This window comes from Camarhynchus parvulus, chromosome 1, assembly GCF_901933205.1.
Source record: "Camarhynchus parvulus chromosome 1, STF_HiC, whole genome shotgun sequence".
Lineage (NCBI taxonomy): Eukaryota > Metazoa > Chordata > Aves > Passeriformes > Thraupidae > Camarhynchus > Camarhynchus parvulus.
Window position 1 is genome coordinate 88,059,087 of NC_044571.1, and position 27,186 is coordinate 88,086,272.

Here is a 27,186-nt window from a genome sequence, read left to right on the forward strand (position 1 = left end):
TGAAATCGAATGACTTGTTTAACTTTGGGTTAGAAAATTTCACTAAGACAAAAAGACCAGCAAAGTTAATAAAGCCAGCTACAGTGTATCTGTGCATAGTAAGTGTGTCTCAATCCCGTTTAATTTTCAACAGAATCGAGAGGCCATTAAATCTCTTCCTGAAGAAAAATTGCAAGGCCCCAAAACAGCAACCTTTTGCAGTAACAATGCATCACTGGTGTGCCAAGCCTGAAACCACCTAGGAAAACATGTGCCACTGAACAGTTTTTACCCCCTTTCCCTGGCTGCAGTATTGCCTGTGGAGTGTCTTGACTTTTGTATAGTATAGCATTTGCATGCTACCATGACCAAAAAAGCCTTCCTGGAACAGATTCACCATTGAAGGTAATTACAGCTGTGCTACAATCATAGTGTAGTTTCCTCAGAGGAAAGCAGGTGACAAGAGAGGCACCTTGCTGGCACCTGTTTTAATACAGTGAAGAGCTTCTCTTCAGTTGAAATACATCTGACAAAAATTTGTCAGGAGGCAAGCCGGACCAACCAACCAAAAATAACATCACCACAGTGGTGTATTCTAGAATTGAAGCTTCTATGACCCTTTACTGAAAGTTCCTCAATACTCTTTGAAGTTCTTTTGCTGGTATGGAAGACAATTTAGATGACGATGATGAAAGAAGCGTGGTGACATCTAGACACTTCGTGAGTCCTGTAACTTTAAATCTGAGAACAGCCAAGGCTGCTCTTATTTCTTTGATCATTTGGCTACGGTCAGGCAATTTTAATTTCATCACATCATCATGGAGCCTTTGACACAACTGAACACAGAGAGATGTTTGCTTATCTACAGTATCTTTATGGGTGGGATGATATATTTTTCCCCACAATGATCCATTGGTTATTTTCTGGGAGGAGTAACTCTATTATGTAATTACTCGTTCTTTAGGGCACTAGCACATAGGTCTCCATCCCACCCATGTCCTTTCAATTTAACTGGTACTCATGCTCTTAAGGGAAGATAAGGTGTTCATGTGGGAGACCGAGCGCCAGTGCATCGATTACAGAACCTGTTTATCAAACCCAGGTTCTGCTGTCTGCTCATTCTCTGAACTGCTTGACCACATTAAGGTCTTGCATGAAAACAATTCTGGTCATAACAGATGGTGCTAGATGAGTGATAATGATACTCTAGTCCAATATTTCACCTAGCTGGTTTGGAACACTTGTTTTACTACCACTCATTAACAGTACCAATAACTACAAAAAGGACAGGAGTGAAAAATCAGATTGTGCATCTTAAGAGTTCAGAATTCATGGCTAAAGCCACATTACCAATAAAGCAAATGTTAGCTCTCATGTTATTTTTGCATTATATTGCATAGGATCCATTGTAAATGGAAGAGAGTTTTTTTTTTCATTTTTTCAAGGTAAAGGGCTTTATATTGTGAGCTGTGGTTTTGTATGGTGTGTCAAGTGTACTTCTAGTGTTTATAGAGAAGCTGGAAATTAGTCTGATGGTGATGGGCAATACTTGCTCTGTTTGTCTAAGTTCCTTTAAAGATGGATCAGGTGGAATCCCACACAGGGATGAGGTAATTATGCCTTGATGATGATGATGATCAAACCTGCCTGGAGAAAAGAAGCTGCAGGAGATGGCAGCCTGAAAGTCATGTGAGGATCTGGCAATACTCAGGTCAAACAAAGAGAAGCCAGAAACTAGGCCTTGGGAACAACAGAAATAGCCTTTTGAGAAATAAATCATGGGAATATTTTTCTGCTGATCTGCCTCTGAGATAGTGAGAGTCACAGTTCAAAGCATAGGTTCATCCTTCAAGGACACAACAGGCAACAAAAGATGTAAAGCCTTTTCTTTCTAATTGCTTGCCTGCAAACTCATCAGTATTTTAGTTGGTATTATAATAGAAGTTGTTTTGTTTGGGTTTTCTGTTTGTTTGGTTGGTTGGGTTTTAATATTATTATTATTTAAAATAGCCTGTTAGTCTTCTTGGAGGACCATGCAATAGGCAGGTTAATCTCCAAGCTCCAGCTGACTTGTGCTTCTTTTGTGTCGACACGAGGAAGTTCAGTGAACCTTGTCCACTCATTCAACAGCTATAAAAGAGTGAAGCAGCTTTCTGAAGCTGCCAGGCAACAGGGCTGTCACCACCCCAGTGCCCGAGCAGCTGTGGTGATGAATGTCATGGCTGTACAGCATCTTCAGCTCACCATGTTCTTTTCTGCCCTTCAGGTCACAACACTGAGTGCACTGGCCAAGACTGTTACTTGGGTCTCTGTCAGTGACTCCTTCCTAGGCTGCCTAGTTGGTGGCTCAACTGGCCTTCCCTACAGCTATTAATTTACACTTCACTCGTTCTCATCTCACTGGTTTGTATTCCCTCTTCTCACACTTCTGAGTAAATCATATCTAGATATGCATAACAATTATTTTCCTCCTCTCCCAAATTGACACAAAATAATTAATCTTCATTTAACAGGATATCATCAACAAGTACCTCTCCACCAGTCCACAGATCAACAGCAGCAGGTCATGTCAGGATACAATCCTGAAGTCAGAGCTGTTCCCATTTCCAGGTAGTTGTTGACTTTACTAAGCATATTTCCCTTATTCCTAAACAGATCCTGTTCACTCAGGGGAGCTAATCCCCTGTGCCTGATACTTAACTGAGAGCAGTGAGGTGTACGCTGCTACTCTACTCCAGCTTCAGAGGTGATGGCACTCCTCTGAGTTAGCTCCTAAAGGACATGCTTGAACAACAGTTTTGGGAAGACGTGCACAGAACAGCTTTTCTGATGGCTGTTTTTCACACCACCTTTGGATGCTACAAAAAGCTGACTGGCTGAGACTCTTCCAAGTAAGACTATCTGAGTAAGAGATCATCAAGTCTGACTAAGTGATCATTGAGTCTGACTCAGTGAACTGCCCAGGTTTAACGAGATAGGAGTGCTGTGCTGGAATTGCTTGCAGGTTGAAGGCTGTGTGCCCCATAGCACCATTTCCTTCGTGACCAGGACTACCTGTCTGACCAAGAAGTGGTGGAACAGAAAACAGCCATCAGCTGATACTGAAATCTGGGACCGCTGAGTCTGGTGGAACACAACCTCACCTTGCTAGAACCTGAAGGCATGCGAATGTTATGGTGTGGTCAGTGATATAGAAGTTGCTGACAGGTCACAGGTGCTTGATTTAGTCTTTTACCTAAAAATTTATCAGTGTAGAATTTGAACTATGCCTGGACTTCAATAGGACAACAACAGCAAAAAAAAAAAAAAAAAAAAAAAAGAACTAAAGAACTGATTTTGTGGCTTAATCAAATTGTATTCACATAGCTTTGGCAGTTGCTGTGGTCATAATTAAACTTTCCATGGAACATGAGGTGCAGAACTCAGAACTGTTGTTCCTGAACAAGAATCACATAATTTCCAAAGTTTTCAAGTGGTTTTGGAGCCCCAATAGTTGTAGTTAGTGGCTATTCATTGATAGCCTTTGGGATACTAATGCCAGTTAGGCAACTGGCATTCCTGTCCTTAGTCTTGTTTGAAAGTAGGCTTTGGGAAAGCTGAGCAGATCAAGTGCTGTGCACACTGGGAAACTGGTAGAAAGCTTGAAACTGATAGCAATGCTTTGAAGTATGTGTGGAAGCAAGCAAGAGTATGGAATAGGCAGGAAAATAATTATGTCCTCCTCCTCACTGTGAATAAAAGAATGAGAACAATAGCAGCCTGGAAAGGAGACTAAGAAAGTCATTGGGAAGCTTTAATAATGCTATGATCCAAGCAGGAATATAAGTTGGGAAAAATAGGCTCCACAAAGCAGCTACCAGCTGAGAACTGAGCCTGGCCAAACTTTTAATATGCAATAAATACGGCACAATTTGGCAGCAGTGGAGTTCATGTGATTCCTGAAATAACATACATCCAAGTTAAAAATGAAGTCACCATGAAAAAGGACCCTTTTACAAGCAAAGACTGGTGAAAGCACATCTCCCAAGAAAATATAGTAGCTAAAAAAAATGAAGTGTGTTTAATTTATAATTCATTCAACAATCATATTGAGAAGCCCAGTGTGCAGCATTCTCCAGCACAAATAGCTTGGAACTTAAGTAGTCACACATACTCATGGGAGTGTGACTGGATTATACAAATACTATTCACATACACAAAAATTGGAAATTGTGGGTAAAAGGAAAATTTCAAGATAGGCCCATAAGATGGGAGAGAGATAATCACAGCATTAAAGACAAATATTGGATTGCTCAATGTGTTGTATTGTAGGTGTATATAAACTGATACAGAACATCTATAGGAATAGATATTGCATAAAATCATGAAAAAAAAATCAAAACATAAAGTCATGAGGACCTTTTGTGCCTCGGCTAAAAAATTCAAGCTCAGGATTCTACTGAACAAACAATTCTAAATTATCACACTAATGCAAAGACTTAGGTGGGAAAGGACCTTTGGTTCTCTACTCCAATCCCCTGCTCAGAACAAAGCTGACTTCAAAGCCAGGCTGGGGTGGCTTAGGACCTTGTCTATTAAAAGCAAAATGCAAGAGGAAAGCATAATTCCTTATCACAACCTGTTCACAGCTGATGCTATTATCTTTGAAAGTAAATTAGTGATTAATAACTTTTTATAATGTCATTTTGCAAACTGCCAAGAAGCAATGCCACTATGCCTGATAAGTGAATTTGTTCATGATTGGATTTGAGAGGTCCTTTTTGAAGTTTCAGTGGTATCTGAAACCAGTTCAGGTAGCTAGGCTGTTTGTGCAGCATGAGGAGTCTTAAAGAAATGTGAGAGCAAGCAAATTCTGTACTCCTGCCACCTTCAAAGTGGCCATCATTGGCTCTCCAATGTATGTTAAAAGGTGGAAATCTACCACTAGTACTGTACCACACCTCTCTATGCCCACCTGGTGTTGCTGTGGCAGAACTTCAAAGCCAAAAAAGAATTATCAAGGAATATGTTAGAGGAGGAGGGTGGTGGGTGGTAAGGTAGATAAAAGGGGGTTGTAGGAACTACAGTGTGCCTCTTTAAAAGCCTAGTTTCTAATAGTAGCCTAAAGTGAAGGAAACCCTTTCTAAATAGCTACTACAAAGCAAGCTAGCACAAACCTTCTAGCAAACAAAACTCTACAGACACTTTACTTAAAGTAGAGACTTTCACTCAAAGACTACTCTTAAGCTTAGGCAAGATGCTGGCTAATGTGGTGCAGAAGTTCTGAAGTACGGAAGGACAGCCCAAAACTGAGTGGTGTTCTCAGGCTGAGCCCACGTGTTAATGGGAGCATTGTCTGCCCTGGATACAGCCACGGTCTGACCATGAAACAACCACACCTGGCAAGCCACTTCATCCTCTGTCATTGGCTGCAAGTGAGGAGAAAACAAAGGTGTAGTTCTGCCTCCACAGACTTAGCCAGCCTCTTCTGGGCTATGCCTCGGAGGCCTTGTCCATATCAAGCATGAAAATTCCCCACAGCAAATTTCTCCTCTGTGCGATAAGTATATTGACACAAATCCAGCTCACTGATGGGAGATCTCCAGCATCTGAGGTTAGCTACAAGTAGCAGTGTTACATGAAGTACACCCTTCAGCTCTGCGTGCAACACAGCTCAGACGTTTCCAGCCTGTTACTAATCAACCTAGTCAGATTATTCAGTACTAATCTTGGCTCTTTTTTGTCAAAAAATGTTCTGAATTCATTTCCGTTCTTTTTTGAACATGCTTAATTCTTCATCTTGAAGGAATGGTTTCAGAAACACCTGTTCAAAGTTCTCACTACAAGAGAATCAGCCATTGTTCCCTTTTTCCTTGTGGCAATTTGTCAGACTTCCACCTAACAGTTATTGGGAAATTATGTAATTAGACAAATCTCCTCAAAAGACTTGCTCATGAGAAGTCAATGGATCTATTCTTCATCCTCTGTTGTTTTATCGGTCATCCATATCCTGATCTGTTTGTTTTGGTTTCTCTCAGGCCATGTTCCCTTTAATTTTCAATTCTCAGTTACAATTACATTGTGAATATACATATTTTAAAAAGCAAATGTAGCACAAGCAGAAGGATTTGCCAACTCCTTACACTGCTCTGAACTTCCTGTGCAACACTCAGATGTTCTGTAATAAAGGTTTTATTTTCTATCAGATTTTGGTTTCAGAACACAATTTTCAGAGCAGGTATTTGGGCTAAAGACCTCCAGTCATCCCTCCCCACATCAATCTTTTGCTCGTTCAGTTCATCATTGGTGGATGAGCAATCACATCTTCTTGCACCAGGAATGTAGACAGTTCCTTACTTGGGCTCCAGTCAAAACAGGAGGGTAGCTTCCCAAATATATCTTCCACCTGCCAAAGATGTCATACAGTACATGAACTAGAAGAAGCCCAGTATTCCTGAATAAAACTCCCCTTACTTGATCATCAGCAACACACTAAATAGGTGTTTCTCTGCCTGCTGATGCCCTGGCTGGACACCTGATCAGGCAGGGAAGCGTGTTTGCACTGCTGCCTGAACTGCAGGCTTGCTGGCTTTTGTCTCTGGGTAAGCTTATCCTGCCATGGTCTGCCATGCTCTTATTTGGCTTGCAAAACAGGGCTCAGTTAAATTATTACACCATCCTGCAAATGAGGGGGAGGACCTTGCTTTTCCGCAGAAATCACCTGAGATAACTCTCTTGCCGTGTTAGCCCAGCTCTGCTCCCCCTCGTGGTCCAGCGGCTGTGGAGCCCCAGATGTGTCCCGGCTGCCTCCGGGAGAGCGGCCGAACAGGGCTTCGCCTATGCTGAGGTGTGACTTTTTGTATAGACAAGAGGAATCCAATGAAAACCAAGTCATAATAGGATCTGATTCATTCTCCTAATCATAAAACTTCCCTAAGTGGTACGAATCTGGGTCACAAGAGTTAGTTACTTTCTATTATACTGTTGCAGCACATTATATAACTAGAAATCCAAAAAGTGCAGTTCTACACTTCTCTTTGAGAGCACATTCTTCTTGGGCACCTTTAAAGATATTTATTCATCTTGGTGGCATTAAGATTTCACGAGAGGATTCAGTTTCTCTTTGAGCATTACTAACACAACAGAATATGTGTGATAAACATAAAATCTGACCCAGATAAATTTGATTTCTAGTAGAGAAATGACTGATGACTTATTTCTAGTAGAGAAATGCTGATGACATATTCCACTACATTATAGAAAAGTAAGATTATATACTAATATTTTTAGTAATTGAATCAAAGCTGAAAATATAGCAATAGTAACCTCTGCATGGCAAACACATACCTCTCTGTAATTTGTAATTTCTTCATATTTTCCAGCTGTTCTTCCCCACTCCTGGATTAATTGTGTTCAAGCATGGAAATATCTCACTGACGCTGAAAAGGCTTTACTAAAATACAATGAAAAGCCATAGCACTAGTCACTTAGATAGTGTGATTTTAAATTTATTTTTTCTACTCTTACAGGTGAATATGTGAGTTAATATTTTATTTTCTAGGGGTTTACAACAAATATTTTAAAGCTTTTATGTCTGTTTATAATATGTTTTTTCAATATATTTTTATGGTTCTTTTCTTAACAAATTACAGTTGCCTCCACAATCTAAACTTAAGAAGCTTGCCCATATTTGTTGCTGTTGTAGCTCGATCCTGATGTTGAAGAGTTGCCATCCAGTGCAGAAATGAAATAGTTTCCACTGTTCACTGTATTAGCAAGCAGCATTCTCCCTGAGAGGTTTCAAGGTGGACATCAGGAGAAGGCATTTGAGGCAGACACCTTGCAGGTGGAAAGAGGGCATTGAACGTGTTAACATCTTCCCAACTCACTGTCAACTCTATTCTCAGTTCAGCCTCCTACTTGATTTTTTGAAACTTGAACTCATTAATTAAATCAAAACATGAAAACTGAAATGAATGCTGAGAGCAACTGTACAGCAAAACCACAATGAAACACTACACAGATTTTAGGAGACCTGATTTTCAGCAGTGACTAGGCTAGAGGCCATATGCTGCTGAGCCATCAGGTCTTCCCTCAACTTTACATGCCAATTTGTAGAACCAGACAGTCTTACATCTTTACATACCAATTTGTAAAACCAGACTGTCTCAGATTCTTGCACTTATGCAGGTAAAGCCAAAGGTACACACTGGGTGGGTATCGACCTTCCCGTTCTCACTTTTTCCTGGACTTGCTTGGAAGACAACTGAGCACAATAGGATGTTTAGAGCCAAGAGCTTTAGGTTAGGGATACAGTGCTGGAATTATTAATAACACCTTCAGTCAGCTTTTTGATGTGGAGGTACTTGTAGGGCAAGGTGAAACTAATTCTGAAACCAACCAGCTGGCAGGAGCTTCACCTCATTCTTCAGCTCCACTTTGGTCTTCTGATTAGTTTTTGTCCTATGTTCCTGGTTGCTTCCTGAAACAATCCATTAAAGGAAATTTAAGGCCCGTGCAACAGCCGAGATGATAAATAAAAGCTTGTAGAAATGTTTAATTCTGTGGAGAAATGGCAGATTATTTAAGTGTATTTCTTTCCCATTAGCTTATTTATGGGGGTGTGGACTATATTTGTTTTATATCATATAGGAACCTATCAGATTTTATATGTTGAATACATAATTTCATATAATAGTAAAAAACAATCTCAGGAAGGACTCATCTCTCTTCTTTTGTAAATCTTCTATCTATAAATATCTGCAAGAGAAACTCCTATAGCATTCTAGCCTTTATAATAGTAAAATATGTAAATAGTAAAGTAATAACAGTAAATATTGTTCCTTTGGCATGTTCATAATAAACATCAAAAACAGAGGCCTTTTCTTGATAAAGAAAATCTCTGACAACTTTTCACCCTCATGATATTAACATCTATTTTCTAGATTTACTACTAAGCCCACATCCATTTCATTTTACAACTCCATTATTTTAAATAGCTGTATTAATTTCACCTTCCTGCTTCAGATCAAAGGATACAAAACATCTATTTGGGTAAACATAGGATTATTTGCAAGTTTTCTAAGCTTTTAAGGAATGTGAAAGAAAGAAAGGCTGTTGGACACACTTTCCATGTAAGGCAAAACAGACAGAATGTGAAAACATGACTTTGTCAAGGGAAGATAAATACACTGAAAGTTCTTTCTAGCTCTTAAAACTGGACTTTTGCCAATTTTTCAACTTTCCTTACCCTTAATAGAAGCAAATCCCTCCTTACCCATAACAGAAACAAATACCCTAAATAAACTTTTTGTATTTATACTCCTAGGAAAATAAGGATTTTCTCTTAATGCAAGTGCACTTATTTCTTTTAGGAGATTGATTATTTATAGGAACAACTTTTAGGAAATATCTTACCTGGCTTGCCAGCAAAGCATAATGGTGTGCAAAAAAACCCAAAACAAAACAAAAAAAACCCCAATCAAACAAAAACAAAACAAACAAAAACAAACAAACAAACACACCAAAGCATTTTTCTCTGGTTTCTCTCTATACTGAAAGGGAGGTTTCACTTGTATCCTCCCAGTATCACTGGTACTGGTAGTAGCTCTTAAGGAACCACCTTGAAGTATCCCCTTATGTGGAGGAACTTTCAGTGGCATATACCATTCAAGGTGCTGGACCTTGAGTATCCTGAATGCTGCCCAAATCTGGGCCATCATCCTCCAAATTCTCTTCATTTTTGAGAATGTGGACAGCTGATCACTGATGTGATCTTACAGGTTGAACTCTTACAGGCTGGGCTCTGGTCCACCATTGATAAGATCTGTGTTCTCACACAGTGCTTGCTCAGGGCCGCCTTTACGAAATTAATTGCAAGGGTGAATACTCTGTTTGTATGGCTGTGTAAACCATGAAGTGATTCTTAGTGATGTCCTAATTGGTTTCGCTGGAAAACTTCATGACATCTATGTTTGCCAGATCTCAGATCTCTGCAAATTTGGGAATGCAAGCATTCCTCTTCCAAGAAAGGACAAGACCATTTGTGAAATGCAGGTACCCAGCTATACTCATTCACTGGAGAGTCTTGAATCTCTACCCAACCCAAAAAACTACAACACCCACGGAAAATCTTTTCCATACCCATCTTTGGTTGGAGGTGGAATGTGCATTTGTCAAAATCTGCACTGCCTGACTGGATTCTGCTGTTCCCTATGAAGTTCTGAAAATAACTTAGAAATTACCTTTTTAAAATTATTATTCTCTGCTCATATCTATATCAGGGATGGTGCTGCCTTACTTCACTTGAGCACTCTCCAGCTCTCAGCACACAGTGTGCTGAGTCAACAGGACTGAAACAGCCACTTGTTGAGTGGAAAAGGGACATCAGGCAGGTCCAGTCAATTAAAAGATAACATTTTAGAAAGGAAATGGGTGTGATATCTCTGATACATTGCTGCTGCTCTTACCTCATACTCTCCATGTATCTATACAGTGCCCAACATGGCTGGCATGGGGTGGGGGGAAAGGGTGCTGTGAATGGGTGTGGGAATACTGATGGGGCTAGTCTTGGACTAGTGGATGTGGGAATACTGGTGAGGATGGTCTTGGGCTCTGGGGTATCTCCTCACTCTGTTCATCTGCAAGAGCATTGGGTAGAGAATGTGTCTTCTCAGAAAGCCTCCACTGCTTGTCACACTTCCCACGTGTATCTCAGGCTGGGAGTCTAACCTGGCTGCTGTTTAGGTCATTTTATCCCTTCCAAAGGCATCATCTGTATCCTTGGGGTGAGGAGAGCTCTGCCCAGGTGCCTCTGTTCTGCAATGGTTCGTGAGGAGCATCCTGCTTCAGGGGACAGCCCTGCTATCTTCCCACAGCAGGTCACATTTACCTCTCTGCTATCCCACATCCACAGCTGCCAGAAATATGTGAGGGCCTCTACCAAGGCTTTGAACAGTGTTATAAACCTCAGTGTCTTTCTGTCCTTCAGTTTGATTGCCGGCTTTTGGACATATCAATACCTCCTAGAAGGCAGGTTAGAAACCTCTGATGCAAAGTCCTGCTAATCTCAGGAAGGACCTCTGGCCACCTCAAGTCCAGCCAACTGCTTGCAGCAGAATTGACTTCAAAGATTGATTTGACTTGACAGGATTTAGAATTGATGCTTCCTATTCTGCTTGTGCTCATTACAGTTACTTAATAGTATTTGATTGAAAGTACTTCTCTAATGTAATTCTGAAGTACTTCTCTATTAGTACACAGTGTTCTCTCATTGAGACCCTCCCCTTCTCACTTTTGGAAGAGCTGGCAGGTGATTAAAATGTTCACTGCAACTTTGATAATTTTAAATAATGCAGCTAAGTGTTTGCCCACAGAGTAATTAGGTATTCATTGACTTGAGACCCAATATTCTGTGTTAATGTTTTAGGCAGGCTAGACTTTGAACTGGAAGACAGCTTTTAATGTCAGTTTTAAATTCCACATTTCTCTTTTGTCAGAAGGCTCCAAGTTAACTTCCTTAGTTACAGTGCCAATTTCTTACATTTGTCAAATCCACTTACCATAATTTTTAATGATTGTAGCTCAGAGAAAACAAATACCACTCTGCTCTCTCAATCTGCCCAGCGAGAGAGTTGAGAGCAGCTGGGGTGCTGAAATTCCTTTGGATTAGACAGAGGAACAGAAGAAAAGATTTTAATTTTTTCTCAACTATTTTCTACGTAAGCGGTGGGTTCTGAATCATGGGGTCTCTATGGCCTTTAAAGAGACATGGGGGAGGGAAGTATTAAATAAAATAATTAAGTTGGTTCTTCCCCCTCCCTTTCTGGCCAAAATTGATCTTCTCTAATTTGTCTGAATCATCCTGTTCCTCCTACACATAGGAAACTCATAAAATAGCACTGCTTTGCAAGCTTCAGATTCTTATGTCTGCTGCAGTATCCAGCCTGTGCTGTAACTCTCACTGGTTTTGCTGAAGAAATTGCAGTAACAGTGGCAGCAGTATTATTACTTTTACAATTACAGATCTCAACACCCGCTGGGCGTTCATATTTATATGATGCAGTCTTTGCTGGTGAAAGTCACATGATAAAACAAGTATCTTAGCCTTTGTGTTGCCATAGGAACAATCCAAACCTAAAGCATCTCCCTATAAAAGGAAACATGTTTTGCTTCCTGCAAAACAGGCACAGCAAAGTCATACTCTTGTTAGACTGTTGGCATTTGAACTTTCAATATGTAGAATAATTCAAGGTTAGATGAGTTTACACTAACAATCTTTCCATTTGTCATGGGATGCCAGAGTGCAGCCTTCTACTAAATTTGGAGAAAACCACAGCTATTTTACCCTTCTTTCTAGCCATGGCCTTTCTTCTTCTAACCTCCCTTTAAGTAAGTCTGTACAGATTTATTGTGCTGCTAAACTTACCAGTCTAAAATTTTTACTGACTATCCAATTTCTACTGTCATCTTGATAGAAAAATAACAAAACCAATACTTTAATATTGGTTTATTAGCTTTAAAAATTTTTGTGCTGATCTTCTGATTGTGCTGGGATGACTATGAATGTAAGCCTGAATATGTATGTGATCAGAAAAGCGAGACCAGTGATTGATCAAAGCTCTTCATCCTCACAACTCACCTGAAGCATTTTCCTTTAGCTCAAGTGTTATTTTGGGGATTTTTTTTTTTTTTAGCAGATAGTGATGCATGTAGAATTCTGCCTGGATATTTGCCTTAGTGAAGCCTAGGGTGATCTGGTTATGGGGCTGTTTTCCAACAAACATGTGTTTGCTCTACTAAAATTTACCACACACACACATCACAACTCTGATAGTATCCCAGTTCACCTATTTTCTTCCTCCTCAGCATTTTTCTGAGGATCCCTCTGATTTCCTTGTTCCTCAGGCTATAAATGAGGGGATACATTAAAGGAGTAATGTTGGTGTAGACCAGAGACACCACCTTGTCCTGAGCTGGTAAGTAACTGCCCTTGGGACGAATGTAGATGAAGGTGGCACAGCCGTAGTGCAGTAAGGTGATGGCCAGGTGCGAAATGCAGGTGGAAAAAGCCTTGCCCCTTCCCGCAGGGGAGGTGACACCTAACAGAGCCACAGCAATGCAGAGGTACGAGGCCAGGATTAGGAGGAAGGGGAGCAGCAGAAGGAGAACGCAGGCCGCCAGCAGGGCCAGCTCTGCGGCATAGCCCTGTGTGCAGGCCAGGCGCAGCACGGCGGGCACGTCGCAGAAGAAGTGGTCGATGCAGCGAGGCTGACAGAAGGGCAGGTGGAACACAGCCACCGTCAGGCCCAGGGCCACAGCGAAGGCTCCCAGGGCACAGGCCAGAGCCAGGCGGAGGCACAGCCCCTCGCCCATGAGGGCCGCGTAGCGCAGGGGCTGGCAGACGGCCACGTAGCGGTCGTAGGCCATGGCTGCCAGCAGGAGGCACTCGGTGCCACCAAGGGCCACAAAGAAGTGCATCTGGGTGGCACAGCCCATCACGGAGATGGGGCTGCTGCCCACTGCCAGGCTGAGCAGTGCCTTGGGCACAATGACCAAAGTGTAGCAGAGCTCCACGGCAGAGAGTTGGCCGAGGAAGAAAAGCATGGGGGGACGTGAGGGCTCCATCACCACGGCCATGAAGATCATCGTATTCCCTGCCAGTGTGACCAAATGAACAATGAGAAAGATAAAGAAGAGCAGGACCCGCAGATGGAGAAGCTCGGAGAAGCCAAGCAGGATGAACTCCATGGTTGCGCCAGTGCTCACATTGTCCCTCTCCATGCAGCCTTCACATGGCATCTGCAGGAGAGAAACAGAAGGGAAACAGCTGAATTCGATGCCTGGCTATCAATTCCAGATAGGAAATAATGCTGCATTACTGTAGAACCAGTGTAGTGTGAAAAATGCATATTTTATGATTGGCTTTTTGCAAATATTAAAATGAATATTATATGTGCTGTGTTAGAAAGTTATGCTGTATTAATTTTATTAAGTTGTGTAGTAAATATAGTTTTAGGTTATAACAAAATGTTAAAATAGAAACTATGCTATGTAAGATACTTTTTGTAAAGAAAGTACTCACAGCAAGATAGCAGCCACAGGACACCTAAATCTTTCAGACAAAAAGAATTTATTGCTCACTTATCAGAAGAAAATAACTTCTTCCTGCCTCACTCAGGCTTGGAGGCACCATTAGGATTATGAAAAAGTAATTGAGGATGACCAGACAGAATCCTGTATTTGAATGGAATTTATGCATCATGTATGAGATGTATGAATATTCAAGAGGCTGTTGTTTTTAAGGGTTAATCCTCTGTTAACAGGGGTCCTTTTTCGGGCTTATGCTGCCCAGAAAAAGGTACCCAGATGTCTGTAGTTCTTTGTTTCTATTGTCTCATATTGTTCTAATTAAAATTGTCCAAATTATTATTACTCTAATTGTATTACTATTTTTATAACCATTTTATTACTATTAAACTTTTAAAATTTTAAAAACAAGTGATTGGCGTTTTTCACAATAGTAAAGCTTATTGGGTAGGGAGGAAGGCAATTTCATTTAAAAATAAAATCCCCAAACTTCAAACCTGATTTCACTCAGCCACATTCAGCACAATCTCAGACCCATATTCTCACAACCACCAAGGTTCTTGCACTCAAACAATCTGCCTAGGATTCTTTGTCATGACATTGGTGACAAAGACTGTCAATTGTTGGGTCTTCATCACTTCTTCTGAGTTGTTCTGAGATTTGTGACCATGTGCAGGTTTTGAACATGCATTAGGTGCCCTTTAGGAGTTGGCACTGATTAGTCTGACTGAGCTGTCCTGCTTTTGAGTCTTCATTGGACTCTCCCTCCTGATCTGCCTGTCCTAAGAAGCTGCAGACAAAGGTGTTTGAGTCTTGACAGCCATCAGCTCCTAGGTCTCACAGAAGCTGCTGCTGTTCCTTGTGCTTCTACTCCCAGGCAGACCTGTTAATTCTCTATTCACAGCACTTCTGCCATCCCCTATGTCTGTGTCAGAGATGTGGAAGGACAACCAGACAGTGAGCTGGAGCTTCTGTGCTACAGCCTGACTCCCATTAGTGGGAATTTGAAGTGTTCTCTGACTGGCTTTTCCCTTCTCCACAGTGGGTCTGCCATACGGTTCATACAGAAAGAGGGTTTCATGATTAGACATGAGGATTCCGAAGTTAGGGCTGACATTTTGGCTGCTCACGTCTTTATGTCTGGCTCAGCCCTGTGGCATCAGAGTTAAAGTAAACAAACTTCCACTCTCCAAACCACAGATGTCCATAGCAACATACATACTCTGTAACAGTTTTTTAAGGAAAACACAATGCTAATATCCTGGACTTGGAGACTGAGATCTTGCTTTTCCCAGGAGGAACAGAAATTTCCTAGGAAAGTGGTGTGATACAAAGCTATTTAAGCTGGAAAATCTAGGACAGATAAGAATGGAGAGAGACATGCAAAAATAAATAATATATATTGGTCATGGTTGAACAGAGTTCATTGCTCACATGTTCATCAATACAGTATTAACTACAAGGAATAATTGCAACTCTTTCTACACTTTGCCGTAAAACAGAAATAAAATCAGAGATTCCTTGAAGACTTCTGCTTATATTAAAATCCCAGCAATATTTAGGTGTGAAACAAACTGGAAAATTACATTAAATGTCATCAAAGACTAATAGAAGGAATGTGAATTTGGTGAAAAAGCTATTAGTGGAGATGGGGATTTTCCTGGAAAAAGATGTTTCAAAAAAACTCCAGAAAAAATAATCAGTACAATTGAGGAGGTGAGTCTGCTTAAAGCCTACAGACCTTTGCCTTTTTATTTTTTTTGCCCCAAGGTTTCCTTGTGATTCAGTATCTCAGCAGCATTCAAAACATCTGGGGAATCAGGTAAATATGAAAATACCGACAATTATATTACCTCAGGTGCAAAACTAGGAATTTAATGAGTCTGCCTCAGAGCACAAGTCAGCAAAATTAACAAGCTAGGAAGAAACTACCATAAACTCCAAGACTAAAACATAATGGACAGTCAGTGAAGACCAAGAAGAAGCTCATTAGAGAACATAGAGAGAGCAGCAATCCTGCAAAAGCAAGTAAAAATCCTACTGCTGGACACAGTTTCCAGCAGTTATAAAGCCATGGCTAACTCCTACATCTACGTTTTGCTGCTGCAAGACCTCCCCAACAGCAGTTCTAAGCAATCTGGCTGTAAATCTTTCACATTCTATGCAAGTAGAAGGTTTTCACTAAAAACAGAAGTAATGGGCTGGTACATGGTTGTGGACTGAGTCACTGAGGACCAGCTGGGGCTCCCCTCACTCCAAGTGCTGAGACTTTAAGAGGATTCTGCTAAACACAACAGGGCTAAGAAGAGGGGAAGAAACAGAGGATTCCCTTCCTTTAGTTTGGAGCAGTTTGCTTCAGTGGCAACATACCTTCTCTGGGTTAAAAGGTAAGCAAATAGAGACTTCTTTCTCTTGATGATGTGTGCTGTTCAGTCTGGGCTGAGATTCTGTTTCTTGCCCAGTCTGGGCTCCCTCTGGCTGTGGGTGTCCCTAGAGCCAACGTTTTCTTTCAGCATCTCATGGCCATGCTCTCTCCTCCTCTGCAGGACCCGGCTCTTTATATGACACATGACACAGAACCCTGTCCTGTTCCCTGCTGCCTCCTTCCTGCACCAAGGGCAGGCAATTCCATTCCTCCCGAGAAAGGGGGGGTTGCAGGTTTTCTGTAAATGAGCAGTAAGATGTAATTGCGTCTTCAGAGGATGGCAGAGCTGCAGCACCCTCCTCTCTTGTTCTCTTCACTGAAGCCATTGAAAGTAGCTGATTATTGATGGGGCTGCTTGGTACCTGGCATGGCAGCATTTTAAGTAAAAAAATGCATTGCTGCTCTTCTTAAATAAAGATAAAGCTATGGGTTTTTAAGTAAGTTTAAACCAAACTAACACTTAGAGGCAAAGCAAAACAGATATAAAGACTTTAAACGCATCTGTGTGTGGAGTTTTCGCCAGTTCAGGTGACCCATTATTTCTTACTGGCTCAGATGAAATCACCATTCAGCAGTTGGTAGGACTGAGATTATTTGAGCCCAATTTATTTTTATTGCCATTGTTACATTCATTTCTGGCCACTTACACTGAGATAATGAAAGAGATCTGTAGCCTTATGTGAGTAGAAAAGAGAAGCAAAGTCAAGATTTTTGACTGCTAAAATTGACCTGCTTGGCAGAAACATGTAAATATGGTACCTCAAGATTTTTCCCAGGACATGGTTTAGAAGGAATCCTTTCAAAATGTTCTTGTCTCATATTTTATCTACGTGGCATAATAATTTTGGAACAAAACTGCTTCATGCATCAGTCCAGTCTGTGACTAATTGTGCTGGGAAAAGAACCTGGGCTTCCAGTGGACAGCAAGAAACAGGAGCCAGGAAAAGGCAACAAAGACCAACCACTTATTGGGCTGCAATAGTTAGAATGTGTCCAACAGGTGAAGGAAAGTGATTATGCCCCTTTATCTGTCACACGTGTAGCCACATCTGGAACATTGGCAAAGTTGTATTTAAGTATTTTTACTCTATTTTAAACCTTTCATTTAGCTTCTTGGAATTACAGCTATGACTGTGAAGTCTATCCTCTTTAGTTTCTTGAGTCACTTCCTTAACTTTCTTTTTTTTTTTTTCATTTCAACTCTTTTCCTTACACTTCTTATTGTTTAAGGTTCTGCAAATAATCCAGGGCACAGAATGTTTTTAGAGCATTTACAAAACTGAATTCTGAATTTGTCTTGAATTCTAGGTACTGCTGTACAATACTGAACAAAACAACAATGCTGAATCCTCTCTCGGTGGCACGTTGTCTGTGCAGCTGTAACAGGAGCAGAATTGAGGTGCTGGTTATTTTCTAATTACACCTAGCAAGTTGGGGGGATTATAAATGGAAGGAAATCTTTACAGTGAAGTCTATTTTAGTCAAATGCTTTGCAGAGTAAGACTGCTCCCTCTAGTAAACTCTGTCAGAATTTCAGGACGCCAGCTGAATAACTCATGTAGAGTTTATCGTTGTGTTACAAAATAAAATTCAGGGGCTCTGGTGCTATTTCTTACTTTGTCCTCTCCTGTGACCCAAACTGCAGGAGAAAATCTGCTGCCTCAGTAACAATGCAAAAATAATTATCAGGAACTACTTTGACAAGTCTATTCCAGCTTTCTCATCTTCAGATGGTCCTTTCCTCCTGCTGGACTGGAGATGAACTGAGGTGAGTCAGCACGTACCCAGTAACCAATACCACATAGTCAGCAGTTATATGCACTAATTTTTTTTCACCATAGTGCCCAGCCTTACACTGAAATAAATCAGGCAAATTACTGTTTCAGTCTGTGTGTGTGCAGATAAGCCGTCGTTTATTAACATGCAGCTTACGCCTCCCCGCAACGTTTCAACACACTCCCACACCTTACCTCCAAAACACGGCTCCCCAAGTGGGGAGTGCTAGCTGGAGTGAGCAGTGCAGCCCAGTGCCAGAACACACAGCAACCAGACAAACAACAAGCAGCAGAGGATGAGAATATGCATGTCAAAGTGACTCTGTACTTCCTCCTCTAGCCCACACCTTTCAGGTTCCCAGCACTTCCATTGCATCAGCATACAGCCAAATTCATAACAGATTATTAAAAGCTGCACGTTGGCATTAGTGTTTGCATGTCTTGAGTCTGCAGCATGTTACAGAGCTGTACTTTCTGCCTTGCTGCAGAGTTCAGCCCTGCTCTCCTCCCCCGCACTCTTGACTGTGTGATTTTTTTTCAGTACGTGCCTGCAAGGCTTTGGGACTGGCCTGCCTTAGCCCGAATTTGTATAAAGAGCTTCTTGGAATCCAGCTACGGTTAGTGAATCACATGGTATCAGCTTCTATCAGCAATTGCAACATACTTCAGAGGATATTCCCCTTGGTCTTCAGAAAAAGGGCCAGTGCTGGGCTTGCCTCTCCACACCCCTGAATCGCTGGCCTTCTCCAAAGAAGGCAAGAGAAACTGGGAAGCTCAGTGTAACGTGGAGCAATCTGGGCAAAATGGAAACAACTCAGAGAGGTACCAGGAAACCTGGAGAAGAGGGACAACCAGTCCCAGCAATGGCCAGGGAAATGGGGTTCTCAGCCTTGAGGACACAAAGCTCTGCAGCAGGCTGAAAGCAATGTTCAAGCAACATGAACTACCTAGCCAGTGGTAAAGGAGAATAAAGAGGATAAGAAATATTGCAGATCTTTGCATGCAAAAGCATGCTGATATTGATCCTCTGGGGGAATTTTAGTGCTGTAGAAAGCAAAGATTTTGGCTGTCATAGCTGCACTGATTTTTCACAACTGATGTTCTGCTGCAGGAATGTTCAGTAGCAGAAGCTACTGTGTTATTCAAAAACATAACAGTGACTTATCTGATTAGAGAACTTAAGGCAGTTTTAAGGTGGATTGCTTGAATTGGTTTTGGTGGTTGATGAAATATAAGATTCACTCAAATGAAAATGTTAATAGTGGCAATTAAAAATAAATGCCAATATCTTTTGAGAAAGTGCATTTTTGGATCCAGTATGGCTGATTATGATCATAACATAGCAGGGCCAAGGGCTGAAAATTACAGCATCTTGACAGAGACTTTCTAACAGGTATGGGATCCCTATTCTGTAGTAAACAGGAGTCAAGAAATGTTGTCTCCCACAGCGGCAAGACACTGAAACAACTGGGCATAGCCTTTAGGAGGAGCTCTGTGTTCAGAGCTTTCTGGAAACCAGGAACTGAAACTGTCTGGGGTGGTAACAGCAGGATGGCTGGCATCAGTTTGCCTTGGTGAGAAAATCATCACACTGCCCTCCTCGAGTTTCTGTTGTTTGGCTTGATAAACCGTGCCTGGGAACTCAGTCTGGGAAAGATGCTGAACCATAAACCAAGCAAAACAGAGTTTTGCAAAAAAAGGGCAGGCAACCTGGCAGCTAACTGCTCCTCATGATTTGTTAAGGGTGGGGCATTTCTTTCACCTGGTTGTACTTACTCATAGTCTAACCCAGCCAAAGGCATTGTCCTTTGTCTCTGCTAAAAAAAGTTTGTACAGATCAGTTGATAGTATCATAAACATGCAAGCTTTTCTCATTTGGAATAAAATGGAGTTACTAGAAGAAAGCTCATTTAGAACTAGAGAGAGAAAGGACAAATCTAAAATAGGAATTCATTAATAAAAGGATGAAAATATTTTACCTGAGAACAGCAAGTGAAAATGAAAAAGACAGACTGAAAATGAGGGCTACAGGCCCTGGAAATGATTAACAAGAACTCTAGTAGTTAAGACAAGAAAGATGGTGAAGGTAGTAAGAAAGACTGACATTCTGGAGACAGGTCTAAGTTTTCTTCTTGTATCTGAAGTTATTTTCAGATTCATTTGGACAACTTTGTGGACGTCTCTGTGGATCCAATTAAAAGTTTGGGTTTTAACTACCTTCAGCCTGAAGGGCTCATCTGGAAAGAAACAAAGTAGCTGCATCTCCCTTGGTCTCTGAAGGAGCTCAGCAGTGTTCAGCCCTTCTTGGGGCAGGGATGATAGCACTCTGGGGCCTTGCTGAGAATCACTGGTGTTGACTTCCAAAAATCATGTCTTTATTGTTCCCTGTGCAGTGGTAAATGAGGCATTGTCTCACCTGAGCTCTTCCTCGGGGTGGCAGTGACTGAGACACTCCACCTGGGGACATCATTTGTTTTTGCTTAATTTGTTCTGATGCAACTACAGCCATTGGGAGAAAAGCCAGAAAAACTCATTTTCTTATGAAGTTCTCCACAGGAGACACCATCCCAAGCCGATGCTGCACACACTTCATCCCCAATGTACTCAGCTACTACTCATTTCATCTTCCTCCTCCCATCTCATGTTTTGTCATCTAGAATAACGTTTTTCATCTGTGTCACTTAGAAGCCCATAGCTCATTTGCAGAATAGTGAGGTCAATAGTTATTGGGTCAACATGCTTTTCTGAAGAAGCTTATTTCAGAAAATAAACTCTGGAAACCAGCATCCCAGACTGAATATACAAACTCCAGGTGAACTGGAGCTTGTTTAGACAGAAGAACTGTGGTAGACAGTCAATATGTGTGGTCAGAGACTGCAGATGGGATGTAGGACCCATTCTAGCACTGAACTCTCGAGTTTGTTTCAAGCTGTGTTTTAAGAAAGTCAGTGGAGGTGAAAGAAAAAAGCAATCTGTCCCTAACCGTGGAAAGAATCTATGTTTTAGAAAACATATATACAGCAGCTTGTGGACTGGATGGCAGGGGAGCAGGTGCTCAGTCAAAGAGCCATCCAGCTGTTGCCTTCAGCATTCTTTAGCATCATTTCCACTTATTGTCTCACACAATGATGCACATATTATCTACTTCTATTGTTTTTTTTCCCTTGTGTTCACAACATCTCTAAATTCTTACATAACATAAAAGCAAACGCTGAAACAACTCAGTGGGAATTCAGCAACTATTCTTGGTACAAAGCCCAGCATTGCATCACCACTGCAGAATACAGGATGAGATGCAGTAAAATGTTACTAGTCCAGATGTCCAGGAACACAGAATTACAGGAAATAGTTTCAAGACAAGTGGATGCAAGAGAGAAAGACTTTAAACAGCTTTTCTGCATGAGGACCTGCTAGAGATAGGGGAGAGACTTAACAGCCTGCAGGGATCCCTGTCCATAGATATGTAATATATTTTATTTTTTCATTGTGCTTCTTGGGTGACCACAGCTCTTATCTGAAAGGACACATCACATGGCACAACAGAATCACGAGCTGCTTGGAGGAACAGGAGAAGGAGGAGGACAGTAGGTCACAAAGGACAAAAAGCTTAGGCCCTTATCTACTTCTCAGTGAAGATGTGGCAGTAAGAGAGGACTCATACTTGGCTGAGGTCTCTGGAAATCCCATGAGTTGCACTTGATGCTTGTGGGATCCCTTCCAGCTCAGGATGTTCTATTCTATTCTATTCTATTCTATTCTATTCTATTCTATTCTATTCTATTCTATTCTATTCTATTCTATTCTATTCTGTTGTAAGGCACCTTGCTTTTACTGCTGGCAAATGCCCTTCAGCTGTCCTGAACCCTGTCCTGGGCTGGGGAACTGTGGGCACACCAAGAGTTATCAAGAGACCACACTCGTATTTACATGTTGTTTGACCAGTGCAGCAGATCTAGGTCTTGGATGGGGGATCTAAAGCCTGATACCTCTGATGCCCCTAATGATTTCCAATCTCATGGATCTATTTGGTGCAAAGGCTTTTATTCTGAAATAAGCTGCTTGTTAAAGCACATGCTAGCTGATCTGCATATTTATGCCTTTTCCTTTATATTCAGACACTGAGAAGAGCTTCCTCCATATTCAGTTTTAGCAACTTTCTTTTATTAGCAAAACCTAATTTTCCCTGATTAGGGAACACAGGCTGAAGACCCTGTGACAGCCTGAGCAACAAACCAAGCTAAGTACTCTGCAGTTCTTTCAGGCTGATGAATGGGAAATGTAATGATGAAACTGCATCAAGTGGATGTGATTCCATAACATTCTCCAGTGCTACAAAAGGTCTTCACTGCGTCACAGAAGCATAAGAAACCAGCCTGGAACACCCAACGTCCTGCTCAGAGCCAGAGTATCACTAACACTGCATCCCATCATGATGGATTTTTCTTACTGGGAGCCTCCAAGGCTGGAGACTCCTTCACCCCTCTGCATGTCAGTTCCACTGCTGGGCTGCCTGTTGGTGAAAAATTTTCTGAATTTCCAACCAGAATCCCCTGAGATGTGATTTACAGCTACTGACCATTACTGTTGGTTTAATGGAGCTGTAATAAACCTCCTGTATTTGGGACTGGAAGTAGGGTGGCAAAGGGAAACAGGACTGAAAGGAGGAAAAACAAGATCAGTGCATCAAGAGAATGTTGGAAAAAGCCTCTTAGCACAGCATAAAGATAGACTAGCTTCACAGAGGTTACTAGATGTAACTTCACAGAGGTTACATCTTCAGAGTACCAGAGCAGACAGTTCAAATGGGCTGCAGATATAAAAATCATCAATGTTTTAAATGCCAGCTGGAAAAATCTGATGAAACTCTTCAATATTTGCATGTTCTGAAAAACTGATTTTATTTGTTCTAGACATTGATCACAAAGAGGAGCCTTTTGCCACCCAAAATTTGGAACAATATTAATGTTGCATAAGGTAGGTCACTGAGATAGGAATCTTGATATGTGTTTCTCAACAATACCACTGGACACTAAAATAAGAAGAACAACTTAATTGGAATTAAGTAATGCATACTGTTGTGTCTAACAATTAAACTTTTTTTGCAAGATGCTCCAAACTAAGGTTTTACCCAGCTTTTACACAAGATGGAGAAAAAATATCCATATTTTCTGAAATCATTACTATGGCTTGGAGAACCACAAATCTCATTTTGGAAGCCCTAAGACTATTCCCAGAAGCACAGTTGCTTTCCCAGACAACAACCTTCCTACAGATTTTTCTTTTCAGGCATTCATATTAGACATAATAATATAATTTTTGTGCACAGAAATTGAAGACTGAGGAGCAATGGAAATGCCTGTATGGCAGGTGGAATGCAAGATGGAAAATATAGCTCTGCTTGTCAATTAGTTGCACATGCCAGGAAAGTAAAAAGGGCACAAGGCTACCCTGAAAAGAGTGAAGTCACTGGTAGTAGAGATTTTTCATCGTCCCACAACATTAGGCCCTAGTCAAAAGTGGGAGCAGAACAAGCCTGCTACTTGTCTCATGGAGTATTTCTTTAGAGGAGAAAAATTGTGGAAAAACATTAATTTTGACAACCCTGTTGCAGTGGAAGGTCAGTAGTTTGGAGAGTGTGCTGATATCTAGAGAGATAAATGGGATAAAAGCACTTTCCACTACACTGAGGAAGAAAACATAAGTCTGAAAATTCAGATAATAAGACAAAACCAGAATTACTTCCTTGTAGTCAACTGTATCTGTGACGTTTGATGTACTGACAACATTAGGCCAGCATTTACATCTCTACCCACTAACAGTCTCCTCTGTTGTGCTGAAGTTTTTTCAGATTCCCTTCAGTCCAGGAATGGTTTTGAAAGAATATCTTACTTAAAACTGAAAACACCAACTTTTATCCTCAGTAAAACTTAAAGACTAACTGAGGATGGCAACAGAACTGGAAAGTATCTCAGCCACCACTGCAGAATACATATACATTGTCCTTGATGTCCCTGCAGTGCTGTAATGACATTGCATTCAGATGAGGAACTTGGCTGTCTCTCCTTTTTTATGGGAGTGCTGGTGGTGTCAGCTGTGGCGTGGCTGAGGGCAGCCCCTGGTGTGTGCCGGCCTGCTGCCGTGTCCGTGTCCATGTCCGTGTCCGTGTCCTTTCCGTGCCCAGGTGCCTGTCCCTGGGTCACACAGCCAAGCCCAGCACGGGCTGCCCCTGCAGCCTGGCCAGTGGGCACTGGGAAATGCAGCCCTGGACAGAGAGCCTGCAGCCTGGGCTGCAGCAGCTGAGCAGGAGGAGCTCCTGGGGCTGAACTCTGCTCACCCTGGGCAATCCCTACACATGGCACTCAAAAAGTGACTTGCCAAAACAGAACTCTGTGAGGTGTTTTCCCACAGAAAAAAAAGAGCTTGTGTAATTTTACTGTTCTTTCCTCTTACTTTCTGTTCTTCTTCTATGATATATTTTTACCTTTTAGTTTGGGTTGGAAAGGAGGTTTAAAGATGTTTGGTTTAGAGCAAAATTTGCTCAATCCTGAGCTACCGCCCCACAACTAGTCAAAAATACTTGAAAAAGCTGTTTATTAAACAAAGACCTAACAAATTAAAACAATAAACCCCTTGCCGCCAAAAAGATGACCATGAGAACCCCCGTTTCCAGCCCAGCCACAATCTTGTGTTTCCCAAAAAACACAGTAGTTCTTTCCTTACTTTGTCTTCTATGAGATGATTTTTTACCTTTTGCACAGTTTAAAGGTGCAAAAAACAAGAGGTTTGAAAAGCATCTAGTTCCAACCCTCTGCCATAGGCAGGGACATCTTCCACTAGAGCAGGTTGCTCAAAGCTCTGTCCAACACGGGCTTGAGCACTTCCAGGGATGTGGCATCCACAACTTCTCTGTGCAACATGGTCCCATGCTTCACTACCTCCACTGTAAAAGATATCGTATATCTTCTGTATATCCCATCTAAATGTATTCTCTGTCTGTGTAAAACCACTGCCCTTTATCCTGACACTACCGGTCATGGTAAAAATGTCTCTTTCTATCTTTCTTATAAACCCTTTTTATACATTGAAATGTCCCAATAAAATCTCTCCAGAGTCTTTGCTCCTCCAGGCAGAACCACCACAAGTCCCTCAGATTTTCTTCATAGCAGAAATGTTCCAGACCTCTGACTATTTTTGTGGCCCTCCTCTGGACTTGTTGCAACAGGTCCATATTTTTCCTGTGTGGACTCCAGAGCTGGACACAGAACTCCACATGAAGTCTCTCTTGAGCCAAGTAAAGGGGCAGAGTCACCCCCATGACCTGCTGGCCTCACTGCTTTGGATGCAGCTCAGGACACAGTTGGCTTTCTGGGCTGCAAGTGCTCATTGTCAACTCATGACCAGCCTTTCATCCACCAGTATTCCCAATTCTTTCTCATCCATGCCACTTTCAGGTCCCTCAGTTGGTCTTTACCCTGATCTTTTCTGATGATGGGAAAGACTTCATTCCCCCAGTACCTGTCTTGACTTTCAGAGGCTTTGGAGATGTGGGAAGAGGGAACTGAGGCAAAAAAAAAAATTGTTGAGTACCTCAGCCTTCTCCATATCAGTTGCCATGATTTCTCCCGTCTAATTTATTTGGGGGTTGGGGGGGGGGGGATATGACATTTTGTTTAATCTTCCTTTTCTGGTCAACATACTTATGAAAGTCCTTATTATTATTCTTTCTAAATTAAGTTCCAGCTGGGCCTTGACTTTCCTGATCTCATCCCCTTGTGTTTAGAGCACAGTTACATCAGTTAGGAACATGAAAAAACTCAGGGGACTCCTGTCTCCCTGAGTTGCTGAAGGAGATAGCTTTTTTACACTTTGTACCTCTCTTAGGAGGAGCCAAAAAGCTACATCTACTTAGTCATTAGTACTGTAGGAAGTCCTTAACTAAAATAATGCATTACTGGGATGTGGATAATCCACTGACACAAAGCCAGTGTTTACACACAGGCTTCCACCAATGTGCTCACCATAATCTCCGTAAATACTCAGCGTCACTCAGCAATCTCACCCTTTTGGTGTTTGCACATTTTCATCCATCTTCATAACTGTCCTGACACAAACTGTGATTTGGGAGGTTTGGACATGGCATTGAGAGGAACTTTTTCACTAGGAGTCAGTGCAGCATCAGACCAGGTGTGAGATGGTGACTTCCACATCAATATTTTCAGCACTTGGCCAGATAAAGTCACAGTGACCTGATGTGGTGTTGAAGACAGTTCCACTTGAAGCAGAATTTCTGAGCAATGCGGATGTTGATGACATAGATATCCATGAACAACCGAAAAATAATGAATGAACACTTGTGTTTACAGCTCTCACACAGAGGGTATCTTAATGTGCTTCCCTTCCCAGTTTGACTGGGAGTTATTTCCATCACAAATCCTTTCTATTCCTGTCATATTCATTCACTGTCAGGTGAGAGCCCTGTCCAATGGTAGATTGAAGTTCAGACCATGTCATCTTTGCTTAGTCTCAGTCCCTGACAACTTGTTAATTGTAATGACAGTGCAATAGAGTGTTCTGATTAAATTCCAGGCAAGTATAGGAGTTTTTCTTCAAATACTGCAAGGATGGATAAAAAAAAATCCAACTGATAAAGGCCATACCATTCCTTCTCGTTCCTATTCTTTTTAGGCTATCCAGGAGCACAGTAAAAAAAAAAAAAACCAAAAAAACCCCACCAAAATAATGATGTTAGTGATTGCTATAATTTATTTTTCTAGGAAACAGATATTCAGGCTATAGTGACCACAATCATCTCATAATGGCCACTGTATTCTGCAAGTAATAGTCCAGCTAAGGATTAATTACATCAGCCATGCATATAACTATATTCTTGATGTGTTTGGTTTACATTTTAACTTCTCTTGCAAGGACTATGAGTCAAAA

General features: G+C 41.4%; 1 protein-coding gene across 1 annotated transcript; it reads right to left on the reverse strand.

The window, feature by feature from the left end:
* Positions 1-12,762: 12,762 nt before the first annotated feature.
* On the reverse strand, positions 12,763-13,758 carry LOC115903198 (olfactory receptor 10AC1-like). The gene has a single exon (XM_030947484.1). The coding sequence runs from the start codon at positions 13,756-13,758 to the stop codon at positions 12,763-12,765; it is 996 nt and encodes a 331-aa protein (XP_030803344.1).
* Positions 13,759-27,186: the final 13,428 nt, after the last annotated feature.